The following is a 16,729-nucleotide window of genomic DNA, read 5'->3' on the forward strand; positions in this document are numbered from 1 at the left end:
ATTAATCATGAGATGGAGCTACTAGCAAGCCTGGGCGCTGTCACCTCTCCAGGGTCTTACATACGGCATATTGATGACCCTCCCAGCCCAGGAGGTGTGCAGGCCTGCACCCCAAGGAAATGGAGGGTGCTGGAGCTCGGTGCCTGGCCCAGGTGGGACCTTGGCTGGGGTGTGGCCTTCCCGAGGCTGACCTAACACTCTAACACAGGCAAGGGCAGGTGTGCACAGTTTTCAAGGCCTGTCCACACTCTCAGCCCCGCAGGCACAGGCACAGGTCAGCTCTAGAGGGGGCAGGATAAGGTGGTGGAGCACTCCACTTCCCAGATGGGGAAACTGAGGCACTGAGAAACGATGCAGGGCCGTAGCAGGGGGCTGAAATGCCCAGGAAGAGGCGGCGCTCAGGGAGAGGCGAGGATGAGGTGGTTACTGCCTGCTCCGCCCCGTGTTCCCGGCAGCCTGGCTCTCAAGAGGTGGGATACAGGAGGTGGGCCTGGCCTGAGCAAGGGAAGGGTCTCCGTGGCCCCAGGCCATGGCCCCTGGCCCAGGCCCCGCCCCGCCAAGCCTCCTCTTCCTGAGCTGGCTGCCAGGACAGGCTGGGCTGCCGAAATCCTTCCTAAAAAGGAATCGGGCTGTGGTGGCCCAGGCTATTTTTAGACAATTGTGTTGAAAAATCCCCAAAGTACGTGTACCATCATGCGTTTTTTTCTGCAGGAAGAAAAAAGAGAGGGAGTAAGTGGACCACCCACCCCATCCACGAGGAGGTGCCCCACATTGTCCTCTCCGTGGAGGGGTGGTGGCCAGGGCCCTGCAGCTGACTAGCCCTGGGGTTTAGGAGTTCTGGGCTTGGGCTGGGGCCAGGGCTCAGCTCAGCCCCCTCCTCAACCTGGGCCTTCAGGGGGTGTAAGGCACACACGATCACCCCACATTACAGAAGGGGAGACTGAGGCCATGCTATCCTTCTCCCCATCCTCAGGCTTCACTTAAAAACCCAGCTTTACTGAGGTAGTTGGCACATAATAAACTACATATATTTAAAGTGTACAATTTGATATGTTTTGACGTATGTATACACCCAGGAAGCCATCACTGCAATGAAGATAGTGAACACGCCCATCATGGTCCAAACTCTCCTTATCCTCTGTGTAACTCCTTCCACCCCGCACCTCCCCGCCCCCCCACCAGTACCCCGTGACTCCCGGCAACCACTAGTCTGCTTTCTGTCACTATAGGTTTGTTTGCGTTTTCTAGGGTTTTCTCTGAATGGAAGCACACTGTAGGTTCTCTTCTTTTGACTGGCTTCTTTAGCTCATCAGCATTATTTTGAAATCCACCCAGGTTGCTGGACGTATCCATAGTTCATTCCTTTCTGGCCAGTAGTAGCCATTCTGGGGATCTCCCACAATTTGTTTATCCATTCGTCTGTGGATGGACATCTGAGCTGTTTCCAGTTTTTGGCTATCACGAATAAAGCAGCTCTGAGCATTCAGGTACAAGTTTTTGTATGGACAGACACCTCCTTTTCTTTCGGGTAAATACCTAGAAAAGGAATTCCTGGGTATCTCTATAACTGACTTTTTTTTTTAAAGATTTGCCCTGAGTTAACATCTGTTGCCAATCTTCCTCTTTTTTTTTTTTCCTTCCCCAAAGCCCCAGTGCATGGTTGTATATCCTAGTTGTAACTCCTTCTAGTTCTTCTAAGTGAGCCACCACCACAGCACGGCAACTGACAAACGGTGGTGTGGTTCCAAGACGGGGAAATGAACCCGCGCTGCCGAAGCTATGAAAGTGCCGAACATTAACCACTAGGCCCTCAGGGCTGGCTCTATGATCAACTTTATAAGAAACTGCCCAACTGTTTTCCAGAGTAGCCGCACCGTTTTACATTCCCACCAGCAATACCTAAGGGCTCCAATTTCTCCACATCCTTGCCAAGACTTGGTATTGTCCATCTTTTTGGTTATAGACTTCCTAGTGGGTGTGAAGCGGTCTTTCATTGTGGTTTTGATCGGCATTTCCCTCATGACTAATGATGTTGAGCATCTTTTCATTTGCTGGTTAGCCCAGATCTCATTGTTTTTTAAAATAGATTTAATTTTGGAATAATTTTAGATTTACTGACAAGCTGCAGAGATAACACAAATACCCATATACCTCTTTTTCAATTTCCTTATACTACCTGGTATGTTTGTGGCCACTAAGGAGCTGACAGTGGTACAATACTGCTGATTAAGCTCCAGGCTTTATTCAGATATTGCCGATTTATAATGCTGATGTCGCTTTCCTCTTCCAGGATCCCATCCTGGAACCCATACCACATTCTATTTAGTTGTCCTGTCTCCATAGGCTCCTCTGGCTAGTGTCAGTTTCTCAGAATTTCCTTGTTTTTATGCTCTTGACAGTTTTTTTTCCCCCAAAGATTGGCACCTGTGCTAACATCTGTTGCCAATCTTTTTTTTTTTTTTTTCCTTCTTCTCCCCAAAGCCCCCGGGTACATAGTTGTATATTCTAGTGGTGAGTGCTTCTGGTTGTCGTATGTGGCATGCCACCTCAGTGTGGCTTGATGAGCGGTGCCATGTCCATGCCCAGGATTTGAACTGGTGAAACCCTGGGCCGCCGAAGCGGAGCACGTGAACTTAACTGCTTGGCCATGGGATCGGCCCCTCTTGACAGTTTTGAGGCGTTTTGGTCACATACTTTATAGAAAGTTCCTCAGTTTGGGTTTTTCTGAAGTTTTATCAGGCCTAGACTGGGTTTTGTGTGCAGAACACAGAGGGGAAGAGCCTTCCCATCCCACCCTATCAGGGGACACGCTATCCACCTGCCTTTCCGCTGGTGATGTTGACCTTGATCACCTGGCGACGGTGGTGCCCACCAGGTTTCTCCACTGTAACGTTACTGTTTTTCCCCTTTCCAAACTCTGCTCTTCAGATGCGAGACGCTCCGTCCAGCCTGCACGCAAGTGTTTAAGCTCCCCAAGCCTCACTTATTTGAGAATCTTCTATGCCAGGCACTTCATGCTGACACTGCACTCAATCCCCAACCCTACCACCGTCCCTCTGGGCAAGGTCCCAATAATCTCTAAATTTAGCAATGTTTAAAGTCACAAAGGATCAGCGTTCACTTAGTCAAAGCCATTCTTACCCTTTTTCCAGGTGGGGAAACTGAGGCCCAGAGAGGGTGGTGACTCACTTATGATTACAGCACAATCAGAAGAAAGATGGCCTCGGGGCACTGAACCAGGGCAGAGATCTGGAAGCATGTCCCAGCCAGAGTAAACGCTCAGGTCGCATTTATAGGTGGGTGAGGTGGGCATACGTAGAATGAAAGATGAGACTTCCATATGTGATGAGGCTTCTTTGTGGCCAACGTAGACAGCCATGCAGGACCCCTGCCACCTCCCAGTTACCTGCACAATGCTGGGAAGCAGGAATGGGCGATGCCAAAGGGCAGACAACCCCACACTCCACTGCCGTGAGCCTCGAATGCCCCCAGGCTGGCCATATGACAGCAAGGCTGGAGGAAGCCAGATTTGGGATTTCAGCTGGCTACAAAGGACCCCCCAAGGGGTCACTTGGGAACTAGGGGCTCCTTAGTGAGCAGACACAGTCACACCCTCCAGGTGAAAGTGTAAAGTGGTAGGGCAATTTATTAATACATACCAAGGGCACTAAAAATGTTAGTGATTTTTGCTCTGGTTCCTGGATCGGCCATGGATTCAGATGGATCCAGGATGGAATACAGGCTGTGCTCTTTGGTGAGTCACCTGATCACTCCGTGTATCAATTTTCCCATCTATAAAATGGGGGTGGTGGAGTCGGCCCAGTTGGGTAGTGGTTATGTTTGCACATTCCACTTTGGTGGCCCAGGGTTCACAGGTTCGGATCCTGGGCACGGACATACACACTGCTCATCAAGCCATGTTGTGGCAGCATCCCACATACAAAATCGAGGAATATTGGCACAGATGTTAGCCCAGAGACAATATTCCTCAAGCAAAAAGAGGAAGATTGGTAATAGATGTTAGCTCAGGGCCAATCTTCCTCACCAAAAGAAAACAATTGGAAAAAAAAAAGAGGGTGGATGTGAGAAATGCTTTTTTTTTTAATGGTGAAATTAGTGGTGTTAAAGTGTGATTGGATTGGCTAGCAATGTTGTGTGGGCATCTCTAATGTGCCCAGAAGCCTCTACCCTCCAGGAGTATGCCAGGATCTAGTTCTGTGTCCAGAGGCCTTTCGGGATTCTATTGCCTGATCTGACCAGAAGGGAAGCTGAATCCTGAATCCTGAATCCTGCTGTCAGAATCCTGTTGTATCAGCCCCAAGTGGACCTTTCATGGGAGTGCTTCTCAGTGCCTGAGACACCAGAGAGCTAGGACCCCACCCAGCCCAGACCGTGTACCTGCGTTGGTGCCTGCTTGCTGATGGCATGATCTGTCTGCACCTCGCCAGCTGGCAGGGTCAGCCTGCAGAGGAGGAGCCCATAGCCCTCACTGCCACTCAGAATTGGCCTTTATGCAGAGCCGCCAGACAGAATCTAGCAATCTGAACTGCCCTGCTGGGCTCCGGTCAGTTTACAGACCACTCATAGCATCGTGATAAAGGAGATAATCCACAGAAAGTGTGTCCTGTGGTTCCTGCACAAACTAACATTCTTCCTAGAAGTCTATCCTAAGAGAGATAATCAGAGATGCTGGTAACAAATGTGTATGTGAGTGTGCTAACAGTGTGGATGTATGTGCTACCCACATACATGTGTATGTGCTAACGATGTGGATCCTAGAGTCAGGTGACCTGGGTTTGAATCTTACCACAGAATCACCCAACCTTGGGCAAGTTTCTTCATCTTCTGAAGAAGCCTTCATTCCTCATCTGTACCAGTGTCTGCAATAATAGCATCCATCTCACAGGGTTGTCACGAGGGTTAGATGAGTTAATGCATGTAGATTGCTTAGGACAATGCATAGTAAACGCTCAGTAAATGTGAGCCCGCATTAAATATTCCAGCGCATCTGGTATGCAAATGGGAGAAAACTTAAATGGCTGACAATAAGGGATAGGTAAAATATATACAGTGCATCTATGTGATGGAAGGTTATGCCATCTTTAAAACTGTCTGTAGAGTTTAATGACAAGGGAATATGAAGTGAAAAGGTCTATAAAGTATTATAATATAGTATGATTTCACATCACTAAAAATATACACTCATAGGAAAACGCTGGAAGGCAACAGGCCAAAATTCTGAGAAGGTGAACACTGGATGGAAGAGCGGTTAATTTTGATATTTCTGAAACCAAGTATGGTGGGTGTGGTTGGCAGAATAATGGCCCCCAATGAAGTCCATGTCCTAATCTTTGGAGCCTGTGAATATGTCGCCGTACATGGCAAAAGGAACTTTGCAGACGCGATTAAGTTAAGGATCTTGAGATGGGACATGATCCTGGATTATCCAGTGGGCCCTTAATGTAATCACATGGTCCTTAGCCACGAAAGAGGGAGGCAGGAGGCAGGGTTGGAGAAGGTGTGACAAAGAAGATCGGAGGTCGCAGTGATTACTGCTGGCTTTGAAGATGAAGGAAGGGGCCATGAACCAAGGTGCATGGGCCGCCTCTAGAAGCTGGAATAGGCCAAGAACAGATTCTCCCCCAGAGCCATCAGTAGGAAGGCAGCCCTGCTGACACCCTGCTTTTTGCCCCATGAGACCCATTTCAGACTCTGGCTTCCAGAACTCTAGGATACTAAATGTGTGTTGTTTGAAGCCACTAAGCTCGTGGCAATTTGCTAACACAGTAACAGGAAACTAACACAGTGGGTATGTGTTGACAACCACACACACACAAAAGAAAAAACTGCTTATTTTTTTTTTTAAAAGGCAGAGTTGTGGGTGAACTAACTTCATTTCCACATAGGGGATGTGTGCACCTGCCAGTGCAGACAGGAGGCGCCCAGCTTCAAATGTTAAATACAATGAGGCGAAGTGTGTGAAATTTCTTCGTAAAGTTGAAAGCTGGAGAATTCAAAACACTGTTCTGAAAAGTCTCACTGTTTTTGAGCTCTCTTTGGTTCCTTATTTAATTTGATTGTTTTTAAGATCACTGTCGGCTGAACGAAAATATTTGTAAAAATTAGCTTAGCTACCTTTGAACAACCAGATTTAAAAAAGGAAAACCTCAAGAGGATTTAAAGTTGATCACGTATTTTCAGCTTAGAGAATGCTTGTTGCTCTTCACATGCTCAGATCGTCAGATCCCTGGGGTCAGTATGAGGATGGGCCCTGTGTTGGCCCACTGGCTGGGCCCAGGCATCTAGCAGAAAGTGCCACAACCAAAGCTTCTTGGCCATGGTTTGCTCTCAGGAGGTCTGCACATGATCCTTTTTCAGGCAGAGAGCCCCAGACTCCTCCATCACTCCACGGCAGGCACCTTCCTGTCACTCACAGTCACCGCCTCACAGAGGTGTCCCCGGACCACGTGATCTACAGAGACCCTCCATCCATCACTAAAAACTTGCTCCAGGCAGTTCCACCTCTCCAGTCATTCTCTTATTTATTGACACCTGTTTGCTGGCTGCCTCCCCAGGCCCCATCTAGACCGCAAGCTCCGAAGGCTAGGGCCCCTGTGTCTGGCCACACGAGCTGCTCCATCCACGGTAGCTAACAAAGGAAGACAGGCCCAGTTACTGCTGGGATGGGGTTCCACACCAGGCTGGGTGCCCAGGAAGCTTCAGAGGGATTTGTGAGGGCCACCTTCCCAGCAGCTGTATCTTTCCGGTGCTCCCTGGGGGGTAGTGGACCGGGGGGGCGGTGCGCGGGCTGAAGCTCAGGCTGGAATCCCCTCCTTCTTGCCATGGCCTTGGGGAGTGGACCTGTTGGGGTGCTGCACGGGAGGGTACGGCTGGGCTTTAGCCTGAGAATAAGTATAAACCTACTGGTAGTAAAAGTTATGTTAAAACAGGCCCCACCGACTGAGCACATGTGCGTGCCGAGAGCTGTGCTCGTGTTTTTCACACGCTCTGAGTCTTTGTAGCAACCTCGTTCTGCCCATTTGACAGATGAGGAAGCTGAGACTCTGAGAGGACTAGTGACCTCCCTTAAGGTTCCTCCGAGAGTGAGTGTCCAGGCCCAGATTCAAATTCCGGCCAGCTGGCCCCACAGCCTCAGACCACAAGGCACTGTCTCAGGCAGCTGCAGACATGAGCGGCCCACAGCCCAAAGGCACGGCTGGACTCACCTCCCTCCTCAGGCGGGGCTGGACCCAGGGCCAGAGGGCGATCCCTGGGGGCCAAGGAGGCAAAGGTGAGGAGAGGCCACCAGCTACACCCCTGTGAGCCCAGCCCAGGCCCTCCCGTCCTCCTCCACACAGGGAGGGAGTCAGAGCAAATGGAGCGCAGTAGGAATCACTGCCTGGCTTCCAGCTCGGCTGCAAGTAGTTCCGTGTGGGAGGGGAGAAGAGAGCCCAAATGACCCCTCCTGCCCCGCTCCAGGGCCCCTCGGCTGCCCCGGGGCCGCTCACCCCCACCTTGCGCTGGGCAGGGAGGAAGGAAGGATGTCCTTGCAGGGTGTCCTGGGCCCAGGCATCGTACTTCATCAAGGTTATGTTAGCACGCCCAGCAGCTCCGTGAGGGGAAGTGTTCCCCCGCTTTGAGACGGGAGCTGGAGGCCCTTCTCCACCGAGGTGACGTGACCAGGCAGAGCTGGGATTCCAGCCAGAGCTGTGTGATCCACGGCTCAGTGGTCACCAGGAAACCCTATTGTCCTCAGGGGGTCAGGGGTTAGCCAGCAGGGAGGGCCGTGGAGGCTGTGGGCTGCCCAGATGGCCAGCTGGAGCTCTTGGCTCCAGACAGACCTGCAGAAGGTGCCCCACAACCTGACTGCCACCTCCCCGAGGCCAGGCCCACTGAGGGCCTGACCTCAGTTGGAGGCCTGCTGCAGCCTGGCCCCGAGGCCTCACGTGGTGGTCCTGTGGGGTGGTGTCCTCTTCCTGGCACCCCACAACCCCTACCGCTGCCTGCTGACTCAGGTCTCAGCCCAGAGGGCAGACTGGGCAGAGGTGCCTGTCTCCATGGGACCCTGCGGCCCAGAGAGGGACAGAGACTCAGTTGGGTCACCCCCAGGCACGCTTAGAGCTAGAATGGGTCTCTCAGGGTATGGCATTGAGGAGGGGGCCTCAGCCTGGCCCTGAAACCTTCCGGAGGAGCCCATGCCTGTCTGAGACATTCGCAGGATGTCCTTTTCCTGGTCCCATCCGGCTGCAGCGGGGGCGGTGGCAGCAGGAAATGAGTTGACCACGAGTGTGGAAGAAGGCTGGTGGTGGGAGCGGTGGCAGCTCTGAGGGTCAGCCTTCTGGGGACCAGCCCCTCTGAGTGCGTGTGGGGGTGCTGTGGGGTCCTCGCGGCCCAGCATGGTCCACCCACTGCCCATCTCCCCCGAGACAGGACCTGAGGAAGGTCTCAGCGGCTTGTGGTCCTGTGTGAGGACACTTTGGGAGTAGGCAGGAGGGAAGAGGGAGAGGAAGCAGGGGCGGGCAGGCAGGGAGGGAGAGGTGCAGAGAGAGAAGGGCTGCCTGCAGAGGAGGCCAGCCACCATGCGGCCACCTTGCACATGCCTGAGAGCGCTAGTCACAATTCTACAAGATTGGTGCCCCGAATTGGACAACGTCCACTCTGCTGGCCAGGAGACTATCGGAGAGGGAAGGGCAGGAAGGATACAGGTGCAGATAAGGAAAGAGGGAGCTGAGCGGTGAGGGGCTCCCTGTTGGGGAGGTGAGTCACACTGGGGGGAGGCTGGGGGCGTAGAAGAGGGGGACAGCAGGGCACGGAGGAGCCAGTCCTGCCTGGGAATTCCCTTCTGCTGTCCCCATGCCTTCTGCACGGCTGTGCGGGGGGAGCTGGGGAAGGACTGCTGGGCTGGGCCACGGCTGGGGTCAGGGTGAGAGGCTGCCTGAGGTGCCCAGTAGGGATGGGGTGGAGGGTGCCTGGCTGAGGGCGGGACTTCCTGTGGGCAGATGGGGTGGGGCACCCCAGGATGACTGTGTGACTGCAAAGATCTGAGTGACCATCTGAGGAGTCTGGGGCACATGGTCACAGACACAGGCACACGCATGTCCTGTCTTAGGTCTGAAGACAGGTAAGGGGCACAGGGGATGGGAGGCCTGGTTGCCATGCCTGGCCCTGTCCCCAAGATCCTTCTGCCCTGGGAGGAGCTGGCTGCCTTTAAAGAAGGGCCTCCTCTCTCCTGTCACCTTCTTCCTCCTTCTCTCCCTGGTCCACCGCTGCCCTCCTGGGCTCCTCCCCACCCCACCTTCCTGAGAAGCCAGAGCCTCGGGAGGAGAGACCCCAGGTGCACTGGCAGGAGGGCCCAGCGCTCTGTCTGGAAGAACAGCAGGGCTCCTGTCTGAGGCTGCCCTTCGCCTCCCAGTGTCTCGAGGACATGGCTCCAGCAGCTCCAGGCTGTCCTGCCTCAGCAACTCGCCTCTCTGCAAAGGTGAGCGTGCACAGGGAGTGCCCATCTTAAAAGCACCCCCTGCCCCTGCTCCCCCGGCCACGTTAGTGCCCCTCCGCTGTGACATGCTTGAAGGAGGCATCTCTACTCGCCTCCTTTTCCCACTCTTGAGCCCACTCCAACCTGGCTTTACCCCACAACTCTGTCCAAACAGCTTGTCTTAGTCAGCTGGGGCAGCCATAAAAAATACCATAGACTGGGGGCCTTCAATAAATTTAGAAATTTATTTTCCCACAGTGCTGGAGGCTGGAAGGCCACGATCAAGATTCGGGCTGGTTCGGGTTCTGGTGAGAGCTCTCCTCTCTCGTGTCCATGGTGGCCTCCGGCTGGGGGCTCACATGGCGGAGGCAGCGAGCTCTTGTGTCTCTTCTTATAAGGATACTAATCCTATGGGATCAGGGCCCTATCCTTATGACCTCATTTAACTGTAACTACTTCCTTAGAGGCTCTGTCTCCAAAGGCAGACACACTGGGGGTTAGGGCTTCGACATACGAATCGAGGCAGCACAATTCATCCGTGGCACACCTCTTGTCAAGATCATCACTGACCTCCACAAAACCAAGGGTCAATTCTCGGGCCTGCCCTATTGGACCTCTGGGGCAGTGACCACAGTCAACCACCCTTTCCTCCTGGAAATTCGGTCTTCGCTCGGCTCTGAGACTCCACTCTCCTGCTTCTCCCCCTCCCTCACAGCTGCTCCTTCTCATTCTTTGTTGGTCCTTTTTCGTTTTTCCGACCTGTAGACCTTGCCACGTCCTGGAACTCAGCCCTGATGGTTCCCCCTTTCGTCTCTATTCATTCCTGAGGTGGCCCCATCACAGCCCATGGCTTTCAATCCCACATTCACTGATGCCACCCACAATCACCTCCTCACCAGGGTCTCTCCCTGTGCTCCAGCCCCATGGAGACAGCTGCCTCCAAACGTGGAAGTTCAACCTGCCTAAAAACAAGCTCCTGCTCCCCCCACCACCCCCACCTTGCCAACCTGCTCCTCCCGCAATTTTCCTGTCTCAGTGGCTGACAACTCCACCCCTCCCTAGCTCAGGACAAAACCTTTGCCAACATCCCTGACTTCTCTCTTTCCCTCATAGGCCAGACTTGATATGTGAGCAAATCCTTTCAGCTCCGTGTTCAGAATATTCACAATCCTTCTTGCCACTTTCTCTGCTTCCACTTGGTTTAACCGCCATCGCTGCTCACCTAGAGGACCACAGCAGCCTTCTAACAGTCTCCCAGCTTCCACCCGGTGGTCGGCTAAATAATGCCCCTCCCAGCTGCACAAAGAGGTCCACATACTATTTGCTGTAGCCCGTGAATGTGCTACTTTATATAGCAAAAGGGACTTGGCAGAAGTGATTACATTAAGGACCTTGAGGTGGGGGAAGATTATCTGCATTATTCAGGTGGGCTCAATGGAATCACGAGGTTTTACAAGTGGGAGGCAAGGAGGTCAGAAGGCAGGAGAAGGTGATGTGACAATGGAAGCAGAGGGAGAAAAGGCGATGAGATGTGGGGCTGTGAACCAAAGAATGCAGGCGGCCTCTAGAAGCTGGAAAAGACAAAGAAATGGATTCTCTTCAAGAGCCTCCAGAAGGAACACAGTCCTGCTAATACCTTGATTTAAGACTCCTGACCTCCAACACTGTAAGGGAATAAATGTGTTTCTTTGTTTTTTTGCTTGAGGAAGATTTGCCCTGAGCTAACATCTGTGCCAATCTTCCTCTATTTTTTTTTTGTTTTGTGTGAGTCGCTGCCACAGCGTGGTTGATGAGTGGTGTAGGTGTGGGCCCAGGATCCTATCCTGCGAACCCAGGCCACCAAAGCACAGTGCACTGAACTTAACCACTACACCACGGGGCTGGCCCCAATTTGCTTTGATTTAAGCCACTAAGTTTGTGGATGTTTGTTAGAGCAGCCACAGGAAACTAATACACACCCTTAACATGGCCCATGAGGCTCTATGTTATCTGGACCCTGTTACACGTCTCTGATTCATCTTCTTGCTCCTCTCATCCTTTACCACCCTGACTGTTCCCCTCCCACCTCTGAGCCTTTGCATCTGCTGTTCCTGCTGCCTGGGATGGCCTTCCCCCACAGATCCACCTCGTTTGCTCCAGCCAGATGTCACCTTATCAGAGACTTCTCCAACTACCTTCTATAAAATCGTAGCCTAACACTCCCTAGGCCCGTTACCCTGCTGCTTCTTTCTCTGTACACGCATCACCATGTATATATGGCCCGAATTCCATATTATACATTTGTCTATTTCCTTCCTTAAAAACGTGAGCCCCATTCGCACACACTGCTTACCCTTGGTGCCTAGAATGAGCGTCTGGTGTTGCAAGCTCACAACAGATATTTGCTGGATGAATTTTACAGATGGGGACTAAGATCAGGGAGGGGGAATGAATCAAACACAGCGTCTCCCACATCTCGCTATCCCAAACTGCCTCAGCTGGGCAGCGCTGGGCACCTTTCAAAGGTTCACCCCTCAGGCCTGGGTCTCAACCCCGGTTCTGCCAGGCAGTTTCCACGTGACCCCAGGCAGGTATCTCACCTGCTCAGCTTCTGCTCCCTCGTCTGTTACTCAAGGAGTGAATGATTTCATTCATTCAGCAAGGCCCTTAGTTGGGAACTCGCCCAGCAGGCTAGAGGACTAGGAAGGAGGCTGGAGTGGGGAGAGAGTAGGAAGAAGGACAGGGTGGTCAGGGCCAAGTGCAGGGCCCTGGGAGCAGGGATCCTGGTTCCAGGGGAGAGGTGGAGAGCCATGGAGGGGGTTTAGAGGGAGGAGCCTGACCTCATCCTCACCTGGAAGAAGACACCCAGGGCGTCAGAGGATGCATTGCAGGGAGAGGGGAAAGCAGGAACACTGTCGCGGTCCAGCGAGAGGCGGGGGGAGAGCTGGGGAGAGGGAGATGTGATCTGGGTAGAAATGACACGACGTCCTGGGAGGCAGAATGCAGGGTGGGCGGGCAGGACTGAGGAAGAGGACGGAGGAGTTTAGGAAGAGCTCCCACCTGGGGAACCATGAGGATGACAGTGCTCCCCGCGTTTCTCAGCCCCTTCCAGGCGTACGCAATAGAAACTCTGCTTGCTCTAAGCAAAACGGAAATGTATCAGCTGGTGATGGAAAAGTCTAGAGCCCCAGAACACCACTGGTGATCCCAGGACACAGTCTCTCTATCTCCTCACTCTCTTCTCCTGAGTTGGCATCATTCTCAGGCAGGCCGTCCCACACAGTGCCAAATGGCCACCAGCAGCCCCAGGCTGGCATCCTATCAGGACACAAAACCAACAGAAAGAGGCTTTTTTCTACTATGTCCACATAGTCCCAGAGGGGTCTCTCATTGGCCAACCTTGGGCCACATGCTCAAATCTGAATCAGTCACTGAAATTGGGGGCCGTAGAGCTCTGGCTGGCCAGGCCAGGCCCACGTGGATAGAGAGTGGGGGAGGGGGTTCTCCCGAGGGAGACAGATGCCACGGAGGGGACAGATGGCAGGCAGGCAGACAGGAGCCATTGCCAGCGCCTCTGCACAGGCTGATGAGCACAGGATTTTCTGAGGCAAGGGCCTGGCACAGAGCCAGCCTGGGAGATAGTGGCTGGTACAGTGCCTGCACCATTATCCTGGGGTGGCCCCAGCCTCCTGATCCTGGTCCTGATCAGGTGGGCCTCTCCCTGCACTCCTGCACAGGATGACAGGGCTCGGCCTTGACCCTCCAATTGGGGCAAGCTGCCACCTCCCCGAGCACCTGCCCTTTCCTGCCAGTGTCTCATGTTGCAAATTCCATGATTTATGACTACTCAGAGCCCCAGATACCTCCTGGCAGGGTCAGTGCTGAGGCTGGGGTGCCTACCTGCTCTGCCCACAGTGGGCTCCTGACTGTGATCTCTTCCCAGACCTCAGCTGCCCCCTTGCCTGCCTGCCCAGTGAGTCAGAGAGGTTGTGCCCAGCTTGGGTGGGGTCCTTGAGATTTTAGGGTGCCTAAGATCAGAGCGCAGGCTCTCCACATTTCCTCAGGTCCTGGCAAGGTGGGGCCGCCCCACAGTCACTCAGCCAAGCAGCTCCAGGGAATTAGAGAGGCCTGCTCAGCTTCTTTCTGGTTCTTGGTCTTGGCTATCTGGTTTGTTAGATTTAGTCTCCAGCTTCACATGTGGCCCCAATACCTCTACGCCCTCCCCTCATGGTGTCAGGAGGGCTGCTGCTGTTCCAGCCTCACTTCTCAGGTTTAAGTCCAGCAGGCAAGAGTGAGAGCCTTTCCTTGCAGCTCTCACTCTGATTGGACTTGAGGTTACATGCTCATTCCTGATCCTCTGCGGCCAGTGAACGCCAGATATTGAACGACCAGGCTTAAGTCACATATACTCCAATCCCAGAAAACACGGGGAGAGTTCCCACACTAAAATCAGGGCTGGGCCTCCTAGTGCCAGAGGCTGAGCTGTCCAGAGCAGCCCCCAGGTGCAGACAGCTCCCCACCCCAGGAACTGATCCTTAAACTCTCTGGGACTGTGGGCTTTCACGAAAGACACAGGCCACGGGTCCATTTAAAAATCATTTTATTATTAACATCATCTTCCCATTTAGCCAAGTGTCTGTCATGTATAAGGAATGTCGGTAAATATTCCATTTGAAGCTTCTTTGTACATATTTCCATCGATAAATAAACTCTGAATTCACATAAAAAAGTTAAACTTAAATAACTCATATTCCCTTCTCTTGTAACGGGCATATATTGGTAAAATATAAATATTCTTGGACTCAGGCTTTGTTCTAAGTGAGGACAGTAATTCATCACATGGTACAATTACTGACAACAAAACCAAGAAATTGTCAGCTGGTGTCCTGGCTTGGACTAGTACGAGGTGGGAAACGGAAAATTCACATTTGGTTTCTGGGCCAAGGGTGGGGCAGGAGTGGTCATGGTAGGAGAGAACACTTTTCTTTACAGCTCTGATAAAAATCATCTGCTCTGCCACTGAATTTTAACTTCGAATATAGTCTCCTACGTTTGCTGATTAAGTCCATAATCATTTTACTTAAAACTCAGATGTCAACTAACAAAATATGGCACATAATCCATTTTGAACAATGTCAGTAGATTCAGAAACTATCATTGGGCTGGCGAAACAACAGAAATACACGTGGGGAGCGATGATTCCGGGGGTGGTTTGGTTAGTTCACTGTGGTTGATCGCACAGTCACCCAGGGCCTCGGTGTGGCAGACTCGACGTGTCGGGGCACCCCAGGGGGCCTCCCTGGCCGGAGCGGCAGTGGGGCTGGTGGGCACCTGCTCAGAGCACCCGAGGGATGATGGTGAAGGGTACCGCGGGGCTGCTGGCCTCCAGCTCCAAGGCCGTCAGGAAGCACTCGGTGGCCGCTGCGTCATTGCCCTGAGCTTGGAGGACCTCGCCCAGCCCGTTCCAGACCTCGTGGGCTGTTGAGTTCACCTGCACGGCATCCCGGAGGATCTTCTCTGCCAGACTGTAGCGGCCCAGCTGATGAAGGATCAGAGCCTGCAGGCATGGGACAGACAGACAGACCATCAGAGAGACTCTACAGCACTGGGCTCCTATCTGTCCTCGACTTCCAGCAAGTTCCTTGGAGGTAGGCATGTATCTCCATCGGGCTGGGCACACAAGAAGTTCAAGTTCTTCCTGCACTCAGGGGCAAGGGTCAAAAATTGTTGCTTGAACCATATGAAGTTGCCGACGTCCAGCCATTTTTGAAAGACAAAATGGCAATTTCAAAAGGTTCATTTGAATACTTAACACCAAGAAATAAACCAATTGGAATGTCCAAAGTCTAGACTGACCCACAGGCTGTCCTGTGTGTACCAGTTGGCATCTGCCTGCACAGAAGGGTGTCTGTCATCTTTTTTTTTTTTTAACCTAAAGAAATGTCATTTGTGGCATTACTATCTTAACGATTTAGAACAGAATTTTTTTAAATTGCTCACAGCCCCTTACCCTAACCAAGCCCCTGACCTCACTGTCCCCTGCTCACCTCAGGCTTGGCCAGGGCACAGCTGTCATTTTACACAGTTTTAATCAGGGTACATGTGTTGGTCCCCAAATATTTGATCATAATCAAGTTTGCAAGTTGCACATCTCCACAATTGGTGTGTTTGCCCTCTTCCATCAATGGACATACTCTCATTTACTCAAGCTCTCCCTCACGGGGAGACAGTTAGATCATGCCTAATCTCCTTGCTATAATAAACCACGCTGTATTATGTACATCTTTCTGATAGCACCTCTTCACTTCTTTAGATCAGCAGATTTCAAATCTTTTTTACAACCCTGAAAACCTTTAGTTAAATGGAACCTTACCGAGAACACCCACATACTGTGGAACTACACAGACAAAAAGGAACTGCTTGGGAGCCAGCCCTGATGGCCTAGTGGTTAAAGTTCAGTGCACTCTGCTTTGGTGGCCCGGGTTTGGTTCCTGGGCTCAGAACCACACCACTTGTTGTCGGTGGCCGTGCTGTGGTGGTGGCTCACAGAGAAGAACCCGAAGTTCTTACAACTATACACAACTATGTACTGGGGCTTTGAGGGGGAAAGAAGGAGGAAGATTGGCAACAGATGCTAGCAAAGGGTAAATCTTCCCCTGTAAAAAAAAAAAAAGAGTGCTACCCTGATTCAAAAACAAAAAAAGGGAACTACTCGGGATGGGGATGGGGGGTAGCATATTGGGGAGGACCCAGAGTCCCCCATGGGGCCCTGGACAAGGCTCGGTGCTACTAGCTTGACAACCATTTGGAGGTGCTTCCTTGAGGAAGCAAATTTGAGGAATTTTTGAGGGCAAATTTCCCCAAAGTGGCATTATTGGGTTAGAGGATATGACTCTTTTTAGGGTTCTCCAAATATTTTGCAAATTATATCCCCAAAGTGTCATGTCACTTTTTTGGCCATTTACAGAGTTTTCAGTGGTTGGTCCTTCACTCCCCACTATCATTATTCTTTATTTTTGCTAATTTTGTAAGCACAGAATGGCCTGCCTTACTGAAACCTGCATTTCTTTCAGAACAATCAATGTTAAATATTTCCCATGTCTCTGTTTACGAGCCTTTTAGAAGACTGATATTCATCTGCTGCCATAATTGCCTAGGTATTTTTGGCTTTCGAGGTTTTTTTCTCTGAACAAAAGTTTTTAGTTTTTTTAAATTGAATTTGTCGATCTCTGATTATCCATTTATTTTTTTGTTGTTTCAAAGCTTAGGAAGTTA

General features: G+C 51.8%; 1 protein-coding gene across 8 annotated transcripts in view; it reads right to left on the reverse strand.

The window, feature by feature from the left end:
• Positions 1–14,043: 14,043 nt before the first annotated feature.
• TTC7B (tetratricopeptide repeat domain 7B) overlaps positions 14,044–16,729 on the reverse strand; it is a 222,666-nt gene continuing 219,980 nt past the window's right edge. For 7 of the 8 annotated variants that reach the window (XM_046647628.1, XM_046647626.1, XM_046647625.1 and 4 more), the window contains one exon: positions 14,044–15,011. In XM_046647628.1, coding sequence (XP_046503584.1) covers positions 14,790–15,011 — 222 coding nt within the window. In that variant the 3' untranslated portion in view covers positions 14,044–14,789. The remainder of the gene's footprint in view (positions 15,012–16,729) is intronic. The other variant, XR_006886346.1, reaches the window with a different exon arrangement.

This window comes from Equus quagga, chromosome 20, assembly GCF_021613505.1.
Source record: "Equus quagga isolate Etosha38 chromosome 20, UCLA_HA_Equagga_1.0, whole genome shotgun sequence".
Classification (NCBI taxonomy): Eukaryota; Metazoa; Chordata; class Mammalia; order Perissodactyla; family Equidae; genus Equus; species Equus quagga.